Raw genomic sequence first — 18,550 nt, forward strand, 5'->3', positions numbered from 1 at the left:
CCTCAACACATAAAAATAAGCCTCGTTTAATAATTCTGTGTCCTTGTTTTAATTTATGCCGTTAGGCTGCTCCTTGATGTGTATCATTTCTGCAGTCAGTCTCTTTTTATAGTTATGCTCCACTTCTAAGATACGAACATTGTCCCAGTCGAAAGAATGATCAGATCTGATAATATGCTCAGAGACTACCGAATGCTTGGACGCATCTAATTTGATATTAGCTTTATGTTCTTTTATTCTAGTGCGTAGCTGCCTCTTAGTCTGACCGACGTAAGAGGCATCACAATCCTTGCAACAGATTTTATAAATTACATTATTCTTATTGAAATAAGCGTTCTTATCTTTCTGGACCTTTATAATGTTATTAAGTTTGTTGAGAATACGGTATCCCACGGAATTTTCTGATTTGATAACCGTTGAGGTGATAATTTCAGAAGTAGATTTTAAATATGTCAAAACGATAAAACTTTTAATACGTTGTGAACGTTCAGAGTCATTCTTCTTTATAGACTGAAGTTTCCTCAGTCTCCTATTGATATGCGAGAATAAAAAATCGATGGGATACCCATTTCCAAGTAACACATTTATAACAAATATTAAGTTTTTGTTATAAAAACTAGGATGAGACAATATCATCGCTCTGTCAACCAAACTAAAAATAGTTCCTATTTTGTGTTGAATAGGATGATTCGAATGGAAGGACAATAGCCTCCCAGAAAAAGTTTCTTTATGAAACCAATCTGTTATAATTGTGTTGTTACGTCAAACTCCGGAATTTGTAGATAGCAAGGAAAAAGCTATCTAGAGGAGGGGAGATAGGAAGACGTAACGAGATCTTATCGTATCTCGGGTGCACGCTGGAAAAGGCGCGTGCCTCGAGACGAGTGCACGTTTCGGGAAACTCCAGTCATGGGTCAACGTCCAGAAGGGACGCTATTACGCCTACTGAGAGTTTCGTGCACTCGTGGTCCTGTTTTCGGTCAAGGATATTATCCCTTTTACCGGGGATCGGACCTTGTGCGATCTTTGAGAGAGGGAGGGAGCTGAGGAGGAGGTCTTATTCTAAGAAATGACTGTTATTCATTTTACAATTAATATACGTTTATTCATAACAAAATCATTTAAACATTTATTAATAAGGAAAAAATCTAGTAAAATTTAAGCGGAATATAACAGAGAAATAGGCAAATCATTATATACACATATATACGAGTGTGAGGTGTATGTGTGTGTGTGTGTGAAGGGCGCGGGTGTTACAAAGGTGCGGAGGTCATCGAACAGGATTTAGAGGGAAAAGAATCTAAATTAACTTGACAGCCTGCTCATATTATTACAGGATCATTATTAATAATAAATTTATGTGTAAAAGAAAAAAGAGAAATTAAATGGTGTAATGTATATACATATCGAGGATCATGCAAATTAAACAGGGAATTGAAAACATTTATAGTAAATTAAATGTGGGCTGTATGTCGGACCGCAATAAAAATAAAATAAGCAAATATGTCGTGGTTAAATGTACATAATTATTTAATTATATATATATATATATATATATATATATATATATACATATATATTACAAATCTGCGGTAGAGTTGAAACAAAATTTGAGAAATGAAATCCGAGGATTCGATAGACTTTTTGTAGGGGAAAAGGGTAAAGGTGAGAGAAAATTTGAAGAACTTAATACTTGCTGGCCTTTAGCGTTTTCTCTTCTTGACGGAGTTTCAAGATCTCGTGGCTCTGCAGATCGGTGGTGGTTTTCATCGGCATGGTGATTTCGTGTTGAGACTTAACGCGCACAGAATTTAGTTATAATAAATATAAAGTTGACGGCGCGAGTCGAGACCAGAAGCGATTGTATTATAAATCCCGTTGGACGCGGACTCTACTGTTTAGAATTTCGGAATGGTTGGTGTCCCGCTGTCGCGGTTTATATATGATTTTCAGGGATGGGTTATCAAGGAATATGTCTCAACCTTTTGGTGGGTGACATGTTTTCCGATGATGACTCTAGTTAGTCATCGATTGAAAAACACGTTTTTCTCACGGATCGAGACGCTAGATCTCGAAATTTCTATCGTCTCGTCCTTATCTGTTTTCGTCTAGCGTGAAGTGTTTTTCACGAATTTTCGGCGGCGCGGGTTTCACAATTTCTCGTTGATCGAGACACTAGATTTCGGAATTTCTATCGTCTCGTTCTTATCTGTTTTCGTCTAGCGTGAAGTGTTTTTCCGAATTTTCCCCGGGAATGACGGCCTGATCGGCTATTGACCGGCCGTTGACCGGCGGCGCAGGTTTCACAATTAATATACTCATTGTTTGATTTTGCTGTTGGAAAGAATGGTGATTCATTATTATCAGTAACTTGCCCGCCGATCGACAAATATTATTCGGTTTTCGTCATCCCAAAAACAATTCTGTAGGAAAAACATCTTGCGAAAGGTTTTTATGAAAGAATGAAATCGCGAGGTCCACAGGACGTAACAGTGTCATTTTTAACAATTAACATCAAGTCCAGAAAGCTAAGTTGGCCGTTAACTTCATACTCAATTGTGAATTTAAGTCTGTCGTGATAATTATTAAAGTGATCTAAAACCCCCTAAATGCAATACCGAGGAATCATCATAACAATATCATCCACATAGCGCCTATAAAACGACGGCCGGATACTCAATGCGCCCAGAACCCTTTCCTCCAAATCCTCCATGACAATGTCAGCCACTGTAGGAGACAAAGGGGAGCCCATTGGGGAACCAAACGTCTGCTTGTAAATGACATTGTTAAATGTAAAAAAGGTAGAAGACAAAACAAATTTTACAGCAACGATAAACTCAGCACGAGTTGAGCTCGTTTTGGTTTTTATATACTTCCACCTCTTCTTTATACCCTCCACGACCAACTCCGAAGGAACGTTAGTAAATAATGAAACAACGTCTAATGAGACGAGAATCTCAGACCCTCGTAATCTCATCATCGACAGATCGGTGCACAGATCAAAACTATTGTTTACGTGGCTCTTTGGTTTCGGTATACTGTCAGCTAGAATTTCCTGTAAATACGATGCAAGATTATATAAGGCCGTGTTAACGGATGAAACTATTATTCTAAAAGGAACATTCTTTTTGTGTATTTTTGGAAGACCGTAAGCTTTGGGAAGTATGGAATCGCTGGAGTGTAGGAAAAGATATTGTTGCTTGGAGATATATTTTTTCTGCAACCAATCTTTAATCAAAGCATTTAATTCTCTTTCGACTCTGATTGATGAATTTCTTTTAATCACTTCATAGGTATCTTTGTCGCCAAGCATCGCCTCCATCCTTTGAATGTACTCCTTCTGGTCTAATGCTACAGTGACATTACCTTTATCAGCCCTTGTAAAGATAACATCCGGATTGTTTTTTTGGAATTGAATCGTGGAATTATACTTCGCAATGAGACTACGTTCGATCGGTGTAGTGTGTGGTCTTTTTTGTAAGAGTCTATAGAACTGAGGAATCGCCACATTACGAATTCTAATTTGGTTGTCAATCGTATGTTTACTTCCATTACTCTCCAAATCCTTAATAACCTCATGTATGGCTTTTTTTTATTAATAGAAAACGGTAAACTAAATTTGTCACCAAGCTGTAACAATGATGAAACTTCAGTGGGAATATTAACATGAGACAGATTCATGAATCATTTGTTATTAACTTCATTTAGCGGAGTAGTAGAAGCATTCAAAAATTGAAGCGGCTTAATACAAATATTGGTGTCCGAACCAGAATCGGAAAGTTCAAATTTTATGCTATTGATTTTCCCCTTTCCACCCTCTGCTTCATTGCACGAAAACTCAATAAGTTTAATTTTACTATAGAATTTAATTTTCTCAGATTCCAACAACCACTCAAGTTTCTTTTTGTGTGAAGATGTTAATTTATATTTAAAATTTTCAAACGCTCTAGTGTGTTGTGAGATAATCGGTTGCCAAATATTTAAAGGTAAACAATTATAAAGGAAACGAGAACAGGATAATAACTTTCTTTTAAGGTCATCAAAAAGACCACACACTACACCGATCGAACGTAGTCTCATTGCGAAGTATAATTCCATGATTCAATTCCAAAAAAACAATCCGAATGTTATCTTTACAAGGGCTGATAAAGGTAATGTCACTGTAGCATTAGACCAGAAGGAGTACATTCAAAGGATGGAGGCGATGCTTGGCGACAAAGATACCTATGAAGTGATTAAAAGAAATCCATCAATCAGAGTCGAAAGAGAATTAAATGCTTTGATTAAAGATTGGTTGCAGAAAAAATATATCTCCAAGCAACAATATCTTTTCCTACACTCCAGCGATTCCATACTTCCCAAAGCTTACGGTCTTCCAAAAATACACAAAAAGAATGTTCCTTTTAGAATAATAGTTTCATCCGTTAACACGGCCTTATATAATCTTGCATCGTATTTACAGGAAATTCTAGCTAACAGTATACCGAAACCAAAGAGCCACGTAAACAATAGTTTTGATCTGTGCACCGATCTGTCGATGATGAAATTACGAGGGTCTGAGATTCTCGTCTCATTAGACGTTGTTTCATTATTTACTAACGTTCCTTCGGAGTTGGTCGTGGAGGGTATAAAGAAGAGGTGGAAGTATATAAAAACCAAAACGAGCTTAACTCGTGCTGAGTTTATCGCTGCTGTAAAATTTGTTTTGTCTTCTACCTTTTTCACATTTAACAATGTCATTTACAAGCAGACGTTTGGTTCCCCAATGGGCTCCCCTTTGTCTCCTACAGTGGCTGACATTGTCATGGAGGATTTGGAGGAAAGGGTTCTGGGCGCATTGAGTATCCGGCCGTCGTTTTATAGGCGCTATGTGGATGATATTGTTATGATGATTCCTCGGTATTGCATTCAGGAGGTTTTAGATCACTTTAATAATTATCACGACAGACTTAAATTCACAATTGAGTATGAAGTTAACAGCCAACTTAGCTTTCTGGACTTGATGTTAATTGTTAAAAATGACACAATTATAACAGATTGGTTTCATAAAGAAACTTTTTCTGGGAGGCTATTGTCCTTCCATTCGAATCATCCTATTCAACACAAAATAGGAACTATTTTTAGTTTGGTTGACAGAGCGATGATATTGTCTCATCCTAGTTTTTATAACAAAAACTTAATATTTGTTATAAATGTGTTACTTGGAAATGGGTATCCCATCGATTTTTTATTCTCGCATATCAATAGGAGACTGAGGAAACTTCAGTCTATAAAGAAGAATGACTCTGAACGTTCACAACGTATTAAAAGTTTTATCATTTTGACATATTTAAAATCTACTTCTGAAATTATCACCTCAACGGTTATCAAATCAGAAAATTCCGTGGGATACCGTATTCTCAACAAACTTAATAACATTATAAAGGTCCAGAAAGATAAGAACGCTTATTTCAATAAGAATAATGTAATTTATAAAATCTGTTGCAAGGATTGTGATGCCTCTTACGTCGGTCAGACTAAGAGGCAGCTACGCACTAGAATAAAAGAACATAAAGCTAATATCAAATTAGATGCGTCCAAGCATTCGGTAGTCTCTGAGCATATTATCAGATCTGATCATTCTTTCGACTGGGACAATGTTCGTATCTTAGAAGTGGAGCATAACTATAAAAAGAGACTGACTGCAGAAATGATACACATCAAGGAGCAGCCTAACGGCATAAATTAAAACAAGGACACTGAATTATTAAACGAGGCTTATTTTTATGTGTTGAGGATGTTGTCATAAGTGTTTTAATAACAATGATTTGGTTGCTCTGCCCTTGCGACGCGGATATTTTCTCAGTCGTTCGCAATCTTTAGTTACGAACACACGCTCCTATCTGACGATGGAAAGATTACTCTCGCGTTTGGTTGCACTGACCCCTTATGTGAGTCCATTTTTACGAGTCAAACTTAATTATTAAATTCACGTGCTCCTACTGAATTTCAAAATTTGATTCAGTTGCCACTAAGAGGGTTTGGAGACAATGGCCTCGCTTGTACCATCAACTTGGACACACATAAGTATTGCAACATAACAAACAAACGATCGACTCAGCTTTAAATTTGACTAACATCCGATAATATATATTCAATATGATCTATTTCTCTGCTGACATGGGTAGATTTGATTGTAAATTCGTAGCGCCGGATCGTACCCGATTCCTTTATTTGTAAATTCGACTTTAATTATGTACCGGGTTTTTCAGACCACCCGTCCCACCCTTTTAAAACGTAGGGATGCACTTGTACGAAAAAATGGCTTAGACAAAATTTGCATGGTTTCGAGGGATCTATCTGGCGGTGACCTTGAATTTGACCTTGAGGTCGACCTTGGGCATAAATCGAGGTCAAAGTAGTGTTTTTCAAATGTAAACCTGTATTTATGAGTTCAGAAATGAAAAGAGCGGAAAATTTCACATTCGAATACGTTATTAAGTCAAGGTCAAAAATATCCTCAGAGGTCGTGTGGAGGTCAAGTTTTCAAGACTACCCGTCCCACCCTTTTAAAACGTAGGGATGCACTTGTACAAAAAATGGGTCAGACAAAATTTGCACAAATCAGACAAAATTAATTTTATTCTTCTTACGACCGCTTACGACCACCTTACGATCGCTTACGACTGCCTTACGACCACCCTACGACCGCTTACGACCAACTTACGACCGTTTATTACAATCTTACGACCACCTTGTGATTGTTGACGACTGGCTTACAACCGACGTACGATAACTTTGTGACCTGCTTACAACCGTGTTGCTTATAAAAAATGTAAATTGTGACGAGTTGCGTAATACTATCAATTCTAAGCTTTAACTTTTAGGAAGGGTATGTAAGGGTGCTTTTTCGTGACAATTACTTTGTGTCTTCTTCTGAGTACAGCAAATTTTCGTAGTTTCTACCGACGCTGAACGATAGCAATTTTGTGCAAATGATTTTTCTGGGAAGACTCGGACGAGTTTCTGAGGTTCGCGTTATAGGTACTGAACGCGCTATCAAATAACGTCACGACAAAGAATTTTTACATCACCTACCATAAAATTAATCGTTTAACAACGAAAATTTGAAAGGTTGCGCGTTATACCTCGGTACTCGAGTAGTTAGGCATAATAATTAGAGGATTATTATTAATTTGTAAGTATGCCTTACTCGAACGAAGAAGCTGCGTTAATGTTGTCGGTGTTGGGTAGAGCTGGAAGTTTTCGAGCAGCTGAAAGAATGTGGCAAAATGAATATCCCGATCGTACACCACATTCGCGCAAAGTTTTCAGTCGTTTACAACGTCGAATTATTGTAAAAGGTATCGTTCAGCCGGACCACAATAAGGGAAGGCAAATTCATCGACCAGTTCGTTCAGTAAGAGCACCTGATATAATTGCGTCTGCCCTTGTAAATCCGCACGATTCTCTGATGCGTCGAGAAAGAGATAGTGGAGTAAGTATTTCCACTATCAGTCGAATTTTTCGAGAACATTCATTCCACCCATATCGGATGTCACTTCACCAGGCCATGACATTGAACGATCATAGAGAAAGACGGATATTCTGTAATTGGATTACTGAACAATTACCTAATTTCCATAGAAGTATCTTATTTTCTGATGAGTGCACCTTTAAAAGTGACGGCGAAGTGAACACACATAATGTTCGTTATTGGGCACAAGATAATCCACATTGGTATCGAGAATTGGATCATCAACATCTCTGGAAAGTGAATGTTTGGTGCGGAATTATTGATACGCATATCGTCGGACCATTTTTCTTTCAAGAGAACTTGAACAGTTTTCTATACGTCGATTTACTCGAAAACGAACTTCCACATTTACTTGAAGATGTTCCACTTCAATTACGTATAAATATGTGGTTTCAACAGGATGGATGTCCCGCCCACACGTCTGTCATTGCTCGTCATCAACTGAACCGTACATTTCCCGGCCGATGAATAGGCAAATACGGTCCACATAATTGGCCACCGCGATCACCGGACCTTACAATTTTAGACTATTATTTATGGGGAAGAATAAAAGACCTCGTATACCGCGAACGACCTACCACTGCAGAAGACATGAGGAACAGAATTCGCCAAGCCATTCAGTCTCTAGATACTGCCGAAATTCGTCGGGCGACGGATGATTTCCAACGCAGGGTAACAGCCTGTATTGATGCAGGTGGTGGACATTTCGAACATCGAGACTGAATAACATGCGTACGCACAAAGGTGACGGCAAGGGGAACCACCTTAAAAAAGCACCCCGACGAGGTGACGGCAAGGGGAACCACCTTAAAAAAGCACCCCGACGAGGTAACGGCAAGGGGAACCACCTTAAAAAAGCACCCCGACGAGGTGACGGCAAGGGGAACCACCTTAAAAAAGCACCCCGACGAGGTGACGGCAAGGGGAACCACCTTAAAAAAGCACCCCGACGAGGTGACGGCAAGGGGAACCACCTTAAAAAAGCACCCCGACGAGGTGTAAGTCCGACCTTGTGACCTCCTCGTGGTACACCTTGGGTAACGCGAATACAGGCGGCGCTGATTATTTCATTTAGAAATTTGAAAAACACTACTTTGACCTCGATTTATGCCCAAGGTCGACCTCAAGGTCAAATTCAAGGTCACCGCCAGATAGATCCCTCGAAACCATGCAAATTTTGTCTAAGCCATTTTTTCGTACAAGTGCATCCCTACGTTTTAAAAGGGTGGGACGGGTGGTCTGAAAAACCCGGTATATGCGGTTCTGAAGAAGACCAAGTATGGTCGAAACGTAAACTAATTCGATTGTACTATTGTATTTTGAATATATAAATGTTAACACCTATTTTTGCTCGAAATTTGGCCATTGTTATTTGTTTAGCTGTTTGCTTCATCGAGCGTATTTATTTCGTTTTTTGTTAATACTTGTTATAATACACATTAAGTAAACTTATATACAAAATCATAGATTTATAGATCAAACCTACCACTTGAAGCAGCACAATCTTGACATTCCACATTAATAATTGATTTATTTTCTTCATTAACTGTTACAATAACAAAATATGCTTTATTTCGAACTCGGTGTTCAGGACAAACTTTGGCTTTAACTGTACATATTGAATTTTCTCTTTTTACACAAACATAACCTATTGCGGAATCTCCATAGTTTTGTCGAGAAGAACTAAAATAACAACAAATAAATGTGTAAGGCATATTAACAATATTGTAAGAGATAAATATAATCAAATTTCAATATATTTTCTTATGTTAAAAACTATAACTTACACGTTCATTTTTGCATTGCGGACCTCAGCAGCATTAAAGTTGTCATTATTTTTCACATGTTCACATACCATAAACATGTCTACTTTTGGTAAATTATTGGAATTACCTTTTACAAAGCCCGAATCAACCATTTTTTACTTTATCTCAAGAAACTCGAATAAAAGTATAAACTCTTTACTTCGCTGTATAACACCGTCTCAAACTTCTCGTCGTGACGTCACATCACCTTCGGTTAACTTCGGGCGTTTCCGGGGCATCATCGGATAGTTTGAATATTCATGTTTTAAAACGCTTTAATTATTAATAAATTCACGTTTTTTTAAGCGAAAAAAATTATTTACAATACAATTTATATATAAACTATCATATTATGATGTTTTTCAAAAATCGTTTTTGTCCCAATTCTGAAACACCCTATATAGAATAATTTTAATATAATACTAAAGAAAATTTTTTACATTCTTTCGTGACGGAAGAAACCACTAATTTTTCGCGGTTTCCGTTGAGCAACAATATGTTCGTTATTCATTTATAAAAAAAAGTATATAATAGAATAATTCATATTATAGCAAAATACATTTTTTTTCTTGTATATTTCACAACATATATTTATTATTGGTAAAGTAAAAAGTATACTAGAATAATATACTCAGAATAATTTATCCCAAACAAGTAAAATATAATGTAATTTTTCGTTTGCAATCAATAAATAATCTTTCTAAATAAATAACAACTTTTTCCAGAAAAAACAGTACAAATTGACCAAGAGCATTTCTCTCATTTACGCTTTTTCTATTCTTTACTTCTTTAATTACTTTATATTTGTTCGAGAGCGCGCGGTAGCGCGAGATAGCGCGAGGTAAGGGACGACCACCAAAGAACAGCAAGTGCACAGTTTCACGAAAATAAGTCTATTTAACAGAATATCTACAATTATTTACAAGGGTTCTTTTCAGGCACAATGCCGTGAGCGGTAGCGCGCACAGAGTTTAGCTCGGCGAAAGCGGCGAGAACGCAGTTAAGCAAGCGAGTGCGAATATCTATGCGAAAAGCGGTATAAAGCGGTGTAGTAGCGGTGATCTTCGAACGAAATTGATTCCGCGGCGCAGCGGCGGTCCCTTTATCACCTCCGAGGCGAAACTCCCTCCAGGCTGGTTACCACTAGTTTCGGGAAGGTGATTGGCCATCGGAGCCCTACGTCATAGTACTGACGTCACCGTTTTCACGTGACGATCCGGCGGGATTGTTACATGTTTTCAACTGCTTTGTTTATAGCATGGATCTTTCCTTAGTGAAAGCGTTGTTGTTTGACTTTATTTGTGCGATCGGTCGGCCGTGGCTGTGTTATTGCTAACAATTAGCGAACTTTCCGATGTGACAAAAGATCCATGCTACAATGTGACGATAGTTTTTCCCTTGAAGCAAAATTATTTAGGCGATTACTTTATAGAAAGCGTGACATGCGCTGACATGCAACCGAATTATCACGATCTCACACATTCCCGCCCGCCTCGTCATATGGTGACGAAACGAGACGGTGCGCTCTCTGAGGCGATCGAAGTCGCGGCACGAATCGATTAGCGATCGATTAATGATGGTCGCAATCCCGGCGCGAGTGCGAGTGGCCATGTTGCGAGGCGCGCGGCTGCGCATTGTCATAACACGCGAGGATCTCAAGCGAGAAACATATTTCGCACGATATATGTTTCCATGTATATTTTTCGTCGGTATATGCATGGTGCCGTGAGACAGTGAAAGTGAAGTGATGTAACGCGAGTGTGAGTTAAGTTACGGCTGACGGCCGAACTCACCGATTGAGTGCAGTGCACGCCGCACATTGGCGGAAGGACAACAGACAACAGTATGCGAAGTGACAAACGATAGACAGATAACGCGAGAAGACGGACAGTGAGATAAGCGCGAGCGATTATACGAGAGAACGCGAGGGCTTTTCGGTGGCTCTCGTATCCTCGACGGTGGTGGTGGTGTCGGCGGTCCCAGGAAGCATCACCAGTTTCACGAGTGGCCGGACGAATTCGGAGGCGGCCGTGCGGACGGTCACCACGCGGACGACGCCGTCGTCTCCAGGGTGCAGTCGGACGATCCGTGCGAGAGGCCATCGATTCGGCGGAGCGATCTCGGACCGAATTAAGCAGAGCGAGCCGACGCCGCGACGGCCGGGGTGGCCTCAGCTGACAGCCACTTTGATCGGGCAGCGAGGTGCTGAATGCATTCGGGCGACCACCGTTGCCAGAAATGATCGCGCATCCTCTGCACTAGCTGCCATCGGGATAAAGTGTTGTCCGGCCTCTCTCCCAGTGAAGGCTCAGGAGCCGCTAGCAGCGGAGCGCCGATGAGGAAGTGCTCCGGGGTCAGTGCCGTGACGTCATCGGGATCATCGGACAAGGCCTGGAGCGGCCGAGAATTTAGACAGGCCTCAACCTGGGCGAGGAAGGTGGCCATTTCCTCGAAAGTGAGGGTCGTCTCGCCGATGACTCGTCGCAGGTGAAACTTGGTGGATTTCACCGCCGCTTCCCATAGTCCACCGAAATGCGTTGCGCCTGGTGGATTGAAATGCCACCGGATTCCATGGATGGAGACGTCGTGAGCGATGCGCCGGCCGTCGGATGACGACGCGCGGAAGAGATTCTGCAGTGCCCGGTCAGCCCCGATGAAGTTGGTGCCGCAGTCGGAGTAGATGTCCGAGCAGAGCCCTCGGCGTGCCGTGAAGCGACGGAAGGCGGCCAAGAATGCCTCCGTCGTGTAGTCGGAGACTACCTCGAGGTGCACTGCTTTGGTGACGAGACACACGAAGACGGCAATGAAGGCCTTGTGCGCTCGGTGTCCTCGCCCCTTGGTCGTGCGGATGTAAATCGGGCCGGCATAATCTACACCGGTCCGTTGGAATGGGCGCGTCGGCATGACCCGCGCCCTTGGAAGATTGCCCATCGGTGGTTGCGGAGTTGCGGCTCGCCATCGGGTGCAGGTGACGCACCGATGCAATAGCTGTCTTACGACAGCTCGGCCTCGCGGAATCCAGTGGCGGAGGCGGAGTGTTCCGAGCGTCAGCTGCACTCCGCCGTGGAGTGTTCGTCGGTGGCAGGACTCCACGAGCAGACAAGTGAGCCAGGAATCCGTGAAAGCGATGATTGGATGTCGCTCGTCGTCCGGAATAAGAGCGTGCTTAAGTCGCCCTCCGACTCTGAGCACGCCGTTGTCGTCAAGGAAGGGACTCAGCCTCGCAAGTTGACTGCGGTGCGGCACAGTGCGGCCGGCCGTGACGGCCGTAATCTCCTCCGGGTAGTGCAGTGATTGCACCACCCGAATCCAACGAAAGTGTGCCGCGTCGAGTTCCTCCGGAGTGAGGGCCCGTGCCCGATCGTCCGGATCGTGATCGTTGGTGCGGGAGGTGGTGCGTCGCCATCGTAGGCACCACGCAGTGACTCGCAACAGTCGGTGCAGTGACGAGAATCGAAGGAGCGTGTCGGGCTCCGTTTCGATTCTTCCGACGGCGGACTGCACGACGGCCTTCTGCTCAGGCAGCTCAGCGTCAGGGATCTCGTCGCTCTCGGCTGGCCACTGCGTTCGGTCCTCCTGCAGCCACGGTGGGCCCGTCCACCATAACGGATGGCCGATCAGCTCGCTGGGCGCGATCCCTCGAGAAGCGCAGTCGGCCGGGTTGTCTCGTCCGGGAACGTGTCGCCACTGAGCCTCGGGAAGTGTCCGCTGGATGAGCGATACCCGGTTGACCACGAACGTCTTCCACCGGGATGCGTGGCCCTTGATCCAGTGAAGTGTCACTCGGGCGTCGGACCAGAGGAAGATCGGTGCTGCGGGCAAGCGTAAAGTGTCGCGAGCGTGTCGCGTTAATTTAGTGAGCAGTGCGGCCGCGGACAATTCGAGTCGAGCGAGGGACACCTGCTGAATAGGGGCAACCTTGCTCTTAGCCAAGAGCAAGTGCAGCGTGGTGGAGCCGACTCTCGTGACGCGGAGGTAGACGGCAGCGGCGTAACCTCGCTCGGAAGCGTCAGCGAAGCCATGGATCTCGACCTGAGACTCCGTGGCTCCGCAGTTGAGCCAGCGTCTCACGCGAAGGCCCTCGAGCAGCGGGAGCTCCCCCAGGAAATGCGCCCACAGCTGAGCATCAGCCGACGGAAGAGGGGCGTTCCATTCCAGTCGCTTCAACCAAGCGGACTGGATGAAAATCTTGGCTCTGATCACGACGGGGGTGAGCCATCCGAGCGGATCAAACAATCGCGCGGTCTCCGAGAGGACGCGCCTCTTCGTGAATTCGGTGATCGCGCGCGTACGAATCGCGAAGAAAAATTCGTCTTCCTTTGGGTGCCATCGGAGGCCGAGAGTGGAGTGACTGTCGTTCTCCCACACGTGCAGTGCGCGTTGAAGACGATGTTCCCGCGAGATACCGACGAGAATGTCCTCGGAGTTCGCGGCCCACTTACGTAACGGAAACCCGCCCGCCGTGCAGAGCTCGCGTAGTTCGGTTTACACTGCGATCGCGTCGTCGATTGTGTCCTCTCCGGTTACGACATCGTCCACGTATCTGTCCTCTTCGAGGGCGATCGCGCCGCGCGGATAACAAGACCTTTCGTCCGCGGCGAGTTGCAAGAGCGTTTGAATCGCGACCCACGGCGAACACTTGAGGCCGTACGTGACCGTCGTCAGGCGGAGAACGCGCACTAGCAAGTCGACGGCACTTCTCCACAGGATCCGTTGGTGGTCGCGATCTTCCGGGTGGACGATAATCTGGCGATACATCTTCCCGATGTCGGTGATCATCACGTAGCGGTGCCGACGCCAACGCAAGAGCACGTCAGCAAGTGCCGGCAGGAGATTAGCGCCTGCGAAGAGGTGGTCGTTGAGCGAGTCGCCGGAGCCGGTGCGTTGTGAGCCGTTGAACACCACTCGGAGCTTGGTGGTAGTGCTCGCCTCCTTGAGCACTCCGTGGTGCGGCAAGTAGCACACGCTGCGCGTTGCGTTCTCGTCCGACGGTGCGACGGCCTCCATATGCCCGAGGTCCTCGTACTCCCGCATGAAAGCGTGGTAAAGCTCTCCGAACCGGGAATCTCGGGCGCACTTGCGTTCCATGGCCGTGAGCAGTCGCTCAGCAGGCTTGCGGGTCTCGGCGAGACCCTTGGGCGTCGAGGCGAACGGCAGTCGGACGACGTACCGGCCAGAGGGTGTGCGTTCATGGGTGCGCACGAAGTGTTGCTCGCACTCCTCTTCCTCGGGAGTGAGCGTGACGGAAGCGGGAGGTTCGCTCTCCTGCTCCCAGAAGCGGCGTACCAGCTCGGCCAAGTCATGGTCGGCGGTACCTTGGAATGAGCTGAGGTGACCAACGAGGGAGGTTGCACCGCAGCCCCCTGACAAAATCCATTCCAAGATGGTCTTCTGAGCTATTGGCGTTTGCGGTTCGCCTCGGCGGAGACCATCTTCCAGGATGGTCGAGCACACCTCAGCGCCCAACAGCAACTCGACGGGGTCGTTGGCGGCGTAACGCGGATTGGCCAGCGGGAGTCCTTGTAGATGAGGCCACGTGGTGCGGCACTTGTTCGTGGAGCCTTGATAGAGCGTGAGACGCGGAAGCACGAACGCAACGGCGGTGAGCGTGGCTCCGGTGGTCTCCGAAGTGACGTTTAGCGACACTTTGCCCCGGGTGGACCCAGATTGTGAGCCGCCGATGCCGAAGATGGACACCCGAGTGCGCGAGCGCGGCAGGCGCAGCCGCTGAACCAGGGACTCCGACATTGTCGTGCCAATTTGACCACTGGGGCTGTGGTAATATTGCGATAAATATTACCACAGCCCCAGTGGTCGAATTGGCACGACACCCGCACGGTATACGGGAGGTTCCAGGTTCAAGCCCTGGCTGGGGTAATATTTTTTCGCAATAAAAATTTAAACTATTTAATTTAGAAATTACATCAACTGACCAAAACCCGTGGTCGAAATTAATAATGTCTCGATTTGATCCGAAAAAGTGCTGTGTGAATCCGACAAACCAAGTTGGCTCACAGTTTTTCTATGTTCATATCGGAAAGACGTTATATATTGCCAGTTACGGTCGATTTAAATTACTTTATTAAAATTATTCACATTTTGTAATAGCAAGAAGACAAATAATTAAAGACGAAGAGATGTCATTACTTTCAATGAAATTGATGAAGATGAAAGTTATGAAGATGCCTCTTTTAAATTTTGTTTTAAATGTTTTTACGATTAACACTATCTGATAACACGCATACGTTCTAATTGTACTAATTGTGACAAAATTTCCGAGACCAATATAATTCATGTTAAATACAATTATTAAAATAATAATACATAATACAAAATATGTATTTATGTGAAAAAATATGTACATGTATGTAGCAGGTGTTATTTCAGTACATACATGTACATATTTTTTTACATAAATATATATTTTGTATTAATAAAAAGAATAAGTTATATGATTCTGCAGAATAATACATTGTATTCCACTGTCCTACAATAGTACTGAAATAACACCTTATTTTTACTTTTGAACGCTCATACCCAGGCAGCATGCTTATGTTCGCCGAATGTTAGTTTTGTGTTAAATATGTTTGCTGTTTGATTCCAAACAGTCAGCTAACAATCTGAAAATAAATTCTATCAGAGAGTTATGATTTAAACGTTGAACGAACATTTTGCTGCAACACTTCGAGCGCTATCTAATAATTCACTTTCGTTAAAGTGGAACTACGTAGCCAAAATTCAATATGGCGTCAGTCCGTTAGCCAAGTGAGCTGATTAGGACTCACTACCGCACAGATGTTGGACACATACGCATCAGGCTCGGTACTTATTGTTGTAAGAATAAACATATTGCATCATTATGCCAGGTAAGTCTAGTGTTTCTTCTTATGGAGAATTCACACTGCGTCCGATGTTCGTCGTACGACGATCCGACATCCAATAAAAGAATTTATTACACAACCACACAAAAAAATTTTTTTTCTGATCTGGGGGTCTGACCATGTTTACTTTATGTTTTTGGGGTCGCTGAATCCGAATCCGAGGTCTATTTAACCCCATCACATCAGGATTATATTTATTTTAATTGTTCTCTTTTTTCGAGCTGTATCGAGTTCTTTTCTCTTCAAAAGACCTATGCAAAAGATTTCTTTTACGCTTCTTGTCTTGACCAAGTGTTCGCCAACTAATGTAGAGCTGCGGTCGGTGGATAACGACGACTGCGGGCCCGCTTTCTCACCCTGACCAGCCGCCGATTCTGGGATTCCGAGTCCCTGTCTCGTAATACGCTTGAGTGCGCCTGCCATGACGGCATCCAGGGCATCCAGGGACTTTGCCGGATTGCTCCGTTGCCCACCGTCACCACGTGGAGGTGCCCTGGATGCAGACGCACGCAAGATATAATCGCTCTGCATAGAACCTGAGCTTTGAATTCTTTAACAGAAAATATCTTCTAGAACCACGTACCAAAATATGGAGATTTATCACTGATATATATTTTTCATATTTACAAAGACTCATGAATGAATGTGCATAGAATTAGAGCATTTTTGGAGACCTGACAGATACGCGTACATATGAAGTTAAATGTCTGACAAACGTGGTTATTGGAGTTGATAGATTTTTGGTTAAGTGGGTTATAGGGTTATGGGGTTATAGGGGTTTAAGAGCTTGGGTTTTCAGATTACAACTTCATTCTTAGGGTTATATGCGTTTAATAGCTTAAATTATGGGTTTTTTAAAGTTATGGCAAAATCCTGATGTGATGGGGTTAAATAGATCTCGGATTCGGATTCAGCGACCCCAAAAACATATAGTAAACATGGTCAGACCCCCAGATCAGAAAAAATTTTTTTTTTTCATACAGCTCGTTTTGCTCCAACAGCCGTTGTTTATGTATATTTTTTAGTTCGCGAGCAATGCTTTTACTTCGACGATTCTGCGAGGTCGTGCGGCTATTATTAATTTAGTCGGCATAATCTCTGCATGCTGTCCCAATAACTATTTCCAAGTCTGACATTATGTTTAGCACTGACAGATAGCCTTCGTTAAATATTCCAGCTGCTATGTAAGCAGCAATATCTATGATCTTCCGGCCGCAGTGGAGGTGTTTTGGAGCAAACCGCCAAACAGTAGATTTGAAACTCTCGTTCGCATTTTGGGTATGCCCACCCAAACACCTTTCGAGCAGCTCTTTCTTTGACAAATCTTGGTATATTGGTAATATACTTTTAGCTACGTCCGGGTGTAGAGGTGCTGGGTGGGTATACTGTTGTCCAAGGCTTTGTGCACGACGAAACTTACACCAGCTATCTTCTCCTGCGGGACTGTTGTCGTGTTTTGGATTCTCGTCTGTGGATATGCTGTGCAAATATGTTGCCATCATGTCTCGCTGCATTTTTTCTACCGAATCTGTTTCTCATTATCGCCAAGCCGTAGTATTTTGTCAGTTTTTTAATCATATTTTCTGTCAGCTTCCCTTTGCCCAGAACTGATTTCCTTGAAATTTTTTTTTCCTTGGCCTTGATCGAGACTGCTCTTCTTTGGTTCTTTTCGGATACGTAGACATGTTCGAATTGAAAAAACTCGGCACAAAAAACAGAAAACACGTGCGCAAACGCTAACGGTCGAACTGTGTTTCTAGTCGAACGGCGTCGGTAGTCGGAATATACATTAAACACTCATTTCAGCCCGCTAAAATCTAAATTCATGCTTAGGGTTTAGAGAGCGTATTCTAGAGATAGAATACTATCGATTTAAGCAAAAAAATTCGATTTTTTGAAGCCGCTACACCAAGCTACCCCCTTAAATACAGTAATCAAGTGTTCAAAGTTTTTGTTCATTGCTTTATTTGTGACGCACCAGCTCGTGCATACTTAAAGTGTATCAAGTCTAACACGGGCTATAATGGATGTGAGAGATGCATACAAGACAATGAGCATGATGATGTGAAAGTTTGTTATGATCCCAAATGTTCAACTGCGAGAACAGATGAATCTTTTAATCTTAAAACGGACGAAAGCCATCATACTGGTGTGTCTCCACTTACTGAATTATCTATTAAGTTTATTACGCAATTTCCTTTGTGTTCTATGCACTTGGTGTGGGAAAGAGTGACGAAAAGATTTCTTAGCTATCTTACACTAAAAGCTAAATCAGGAGTAAAATTGAGAGCATCAGACACAAACAAAATTTCTGGTCTCCTGGAAGAGTTTCATACTTTTATCCCAAG

General features: G+C 43.3%; 1 protein-coding gene and 1 pseudogene across 1 annotated transcript; both read right to left on the bottom strand.

Moving 5' to 3' along the window:
- Positions 1 to 48: 48 nt before the first annotated feature.
- LOC139780865 (uncharacterized) lies at positions 49 to 15,069 on the bottom strand. The gene is made up of 5 exons (XM_071719577.1): positions 13,849 to 15,069; positions 11,555 to 13,758; positions 3,287 to 3,377; positions 2,825 to 3,055; positions 49 to 288 (listed from the first exon to the last, which is right to left on the bottom strand). The coding sequence occupies exons 1-5, from the start codon at positions 15,067 to 15,069 to the stop codon at positions 49 to 51; spliced, it is 3,987 nt and encodes a 1,328-aa protein (XP_071575678.1).
- Positions 15,070 to 16,379: 1,310 nt separating this feature from the next.
- LOC139780866 (uncharacterized) lies at positions 16,380 to 18,192 on the bottom strand (annotated as a pseudogene).
- Positions 18,193 to 18,550: the final 358 nt, after the last annotated feature.

This window comes from Temnothorax nylanderi, unplaced genomic scaffold (assembly GCF_030848795.1).
Source record: "Temnothorax nylanderi isolate EJ_2023f unplaced genomic scaffold, tnyl_v1.0 TNYL_tig0302_pilon, whole genome shotgun sequence".
NCBI classification, from domain to species: domain Eukaryota; kingdom Metazoa; phylum Arthropoda; class Insecta; order Hymenoptera; family Formicidae; genus Temnothorax; species Temnothorax nylanderi.

Excerpts from the sequence above, each read along its gene's own strand:
- LOC139780865 (XM_071719577.1), bottom strand. The coding sequence starts at position 15,069 with ATGTCGGAGTCCCTGGTTCAGCGGCTGCGCCTGCCGCGCTCGCGCACT. Across the intron at positions 3,378-11,554 it reads AGGATGCGCGATCATTTCTG|GGCTGATAAAGGTAATGTCA; the intron begins GCAACGGTGGTC and ends TATCTTTACAAG. Across the intron at positions 289-2,824 it reads GTGCTGAGTTTATCGTTGCT|GATTGTGATGCCTCTTACGT; the intron begins GTAAAATTTGTT and ends ATCTGTTGCAAG.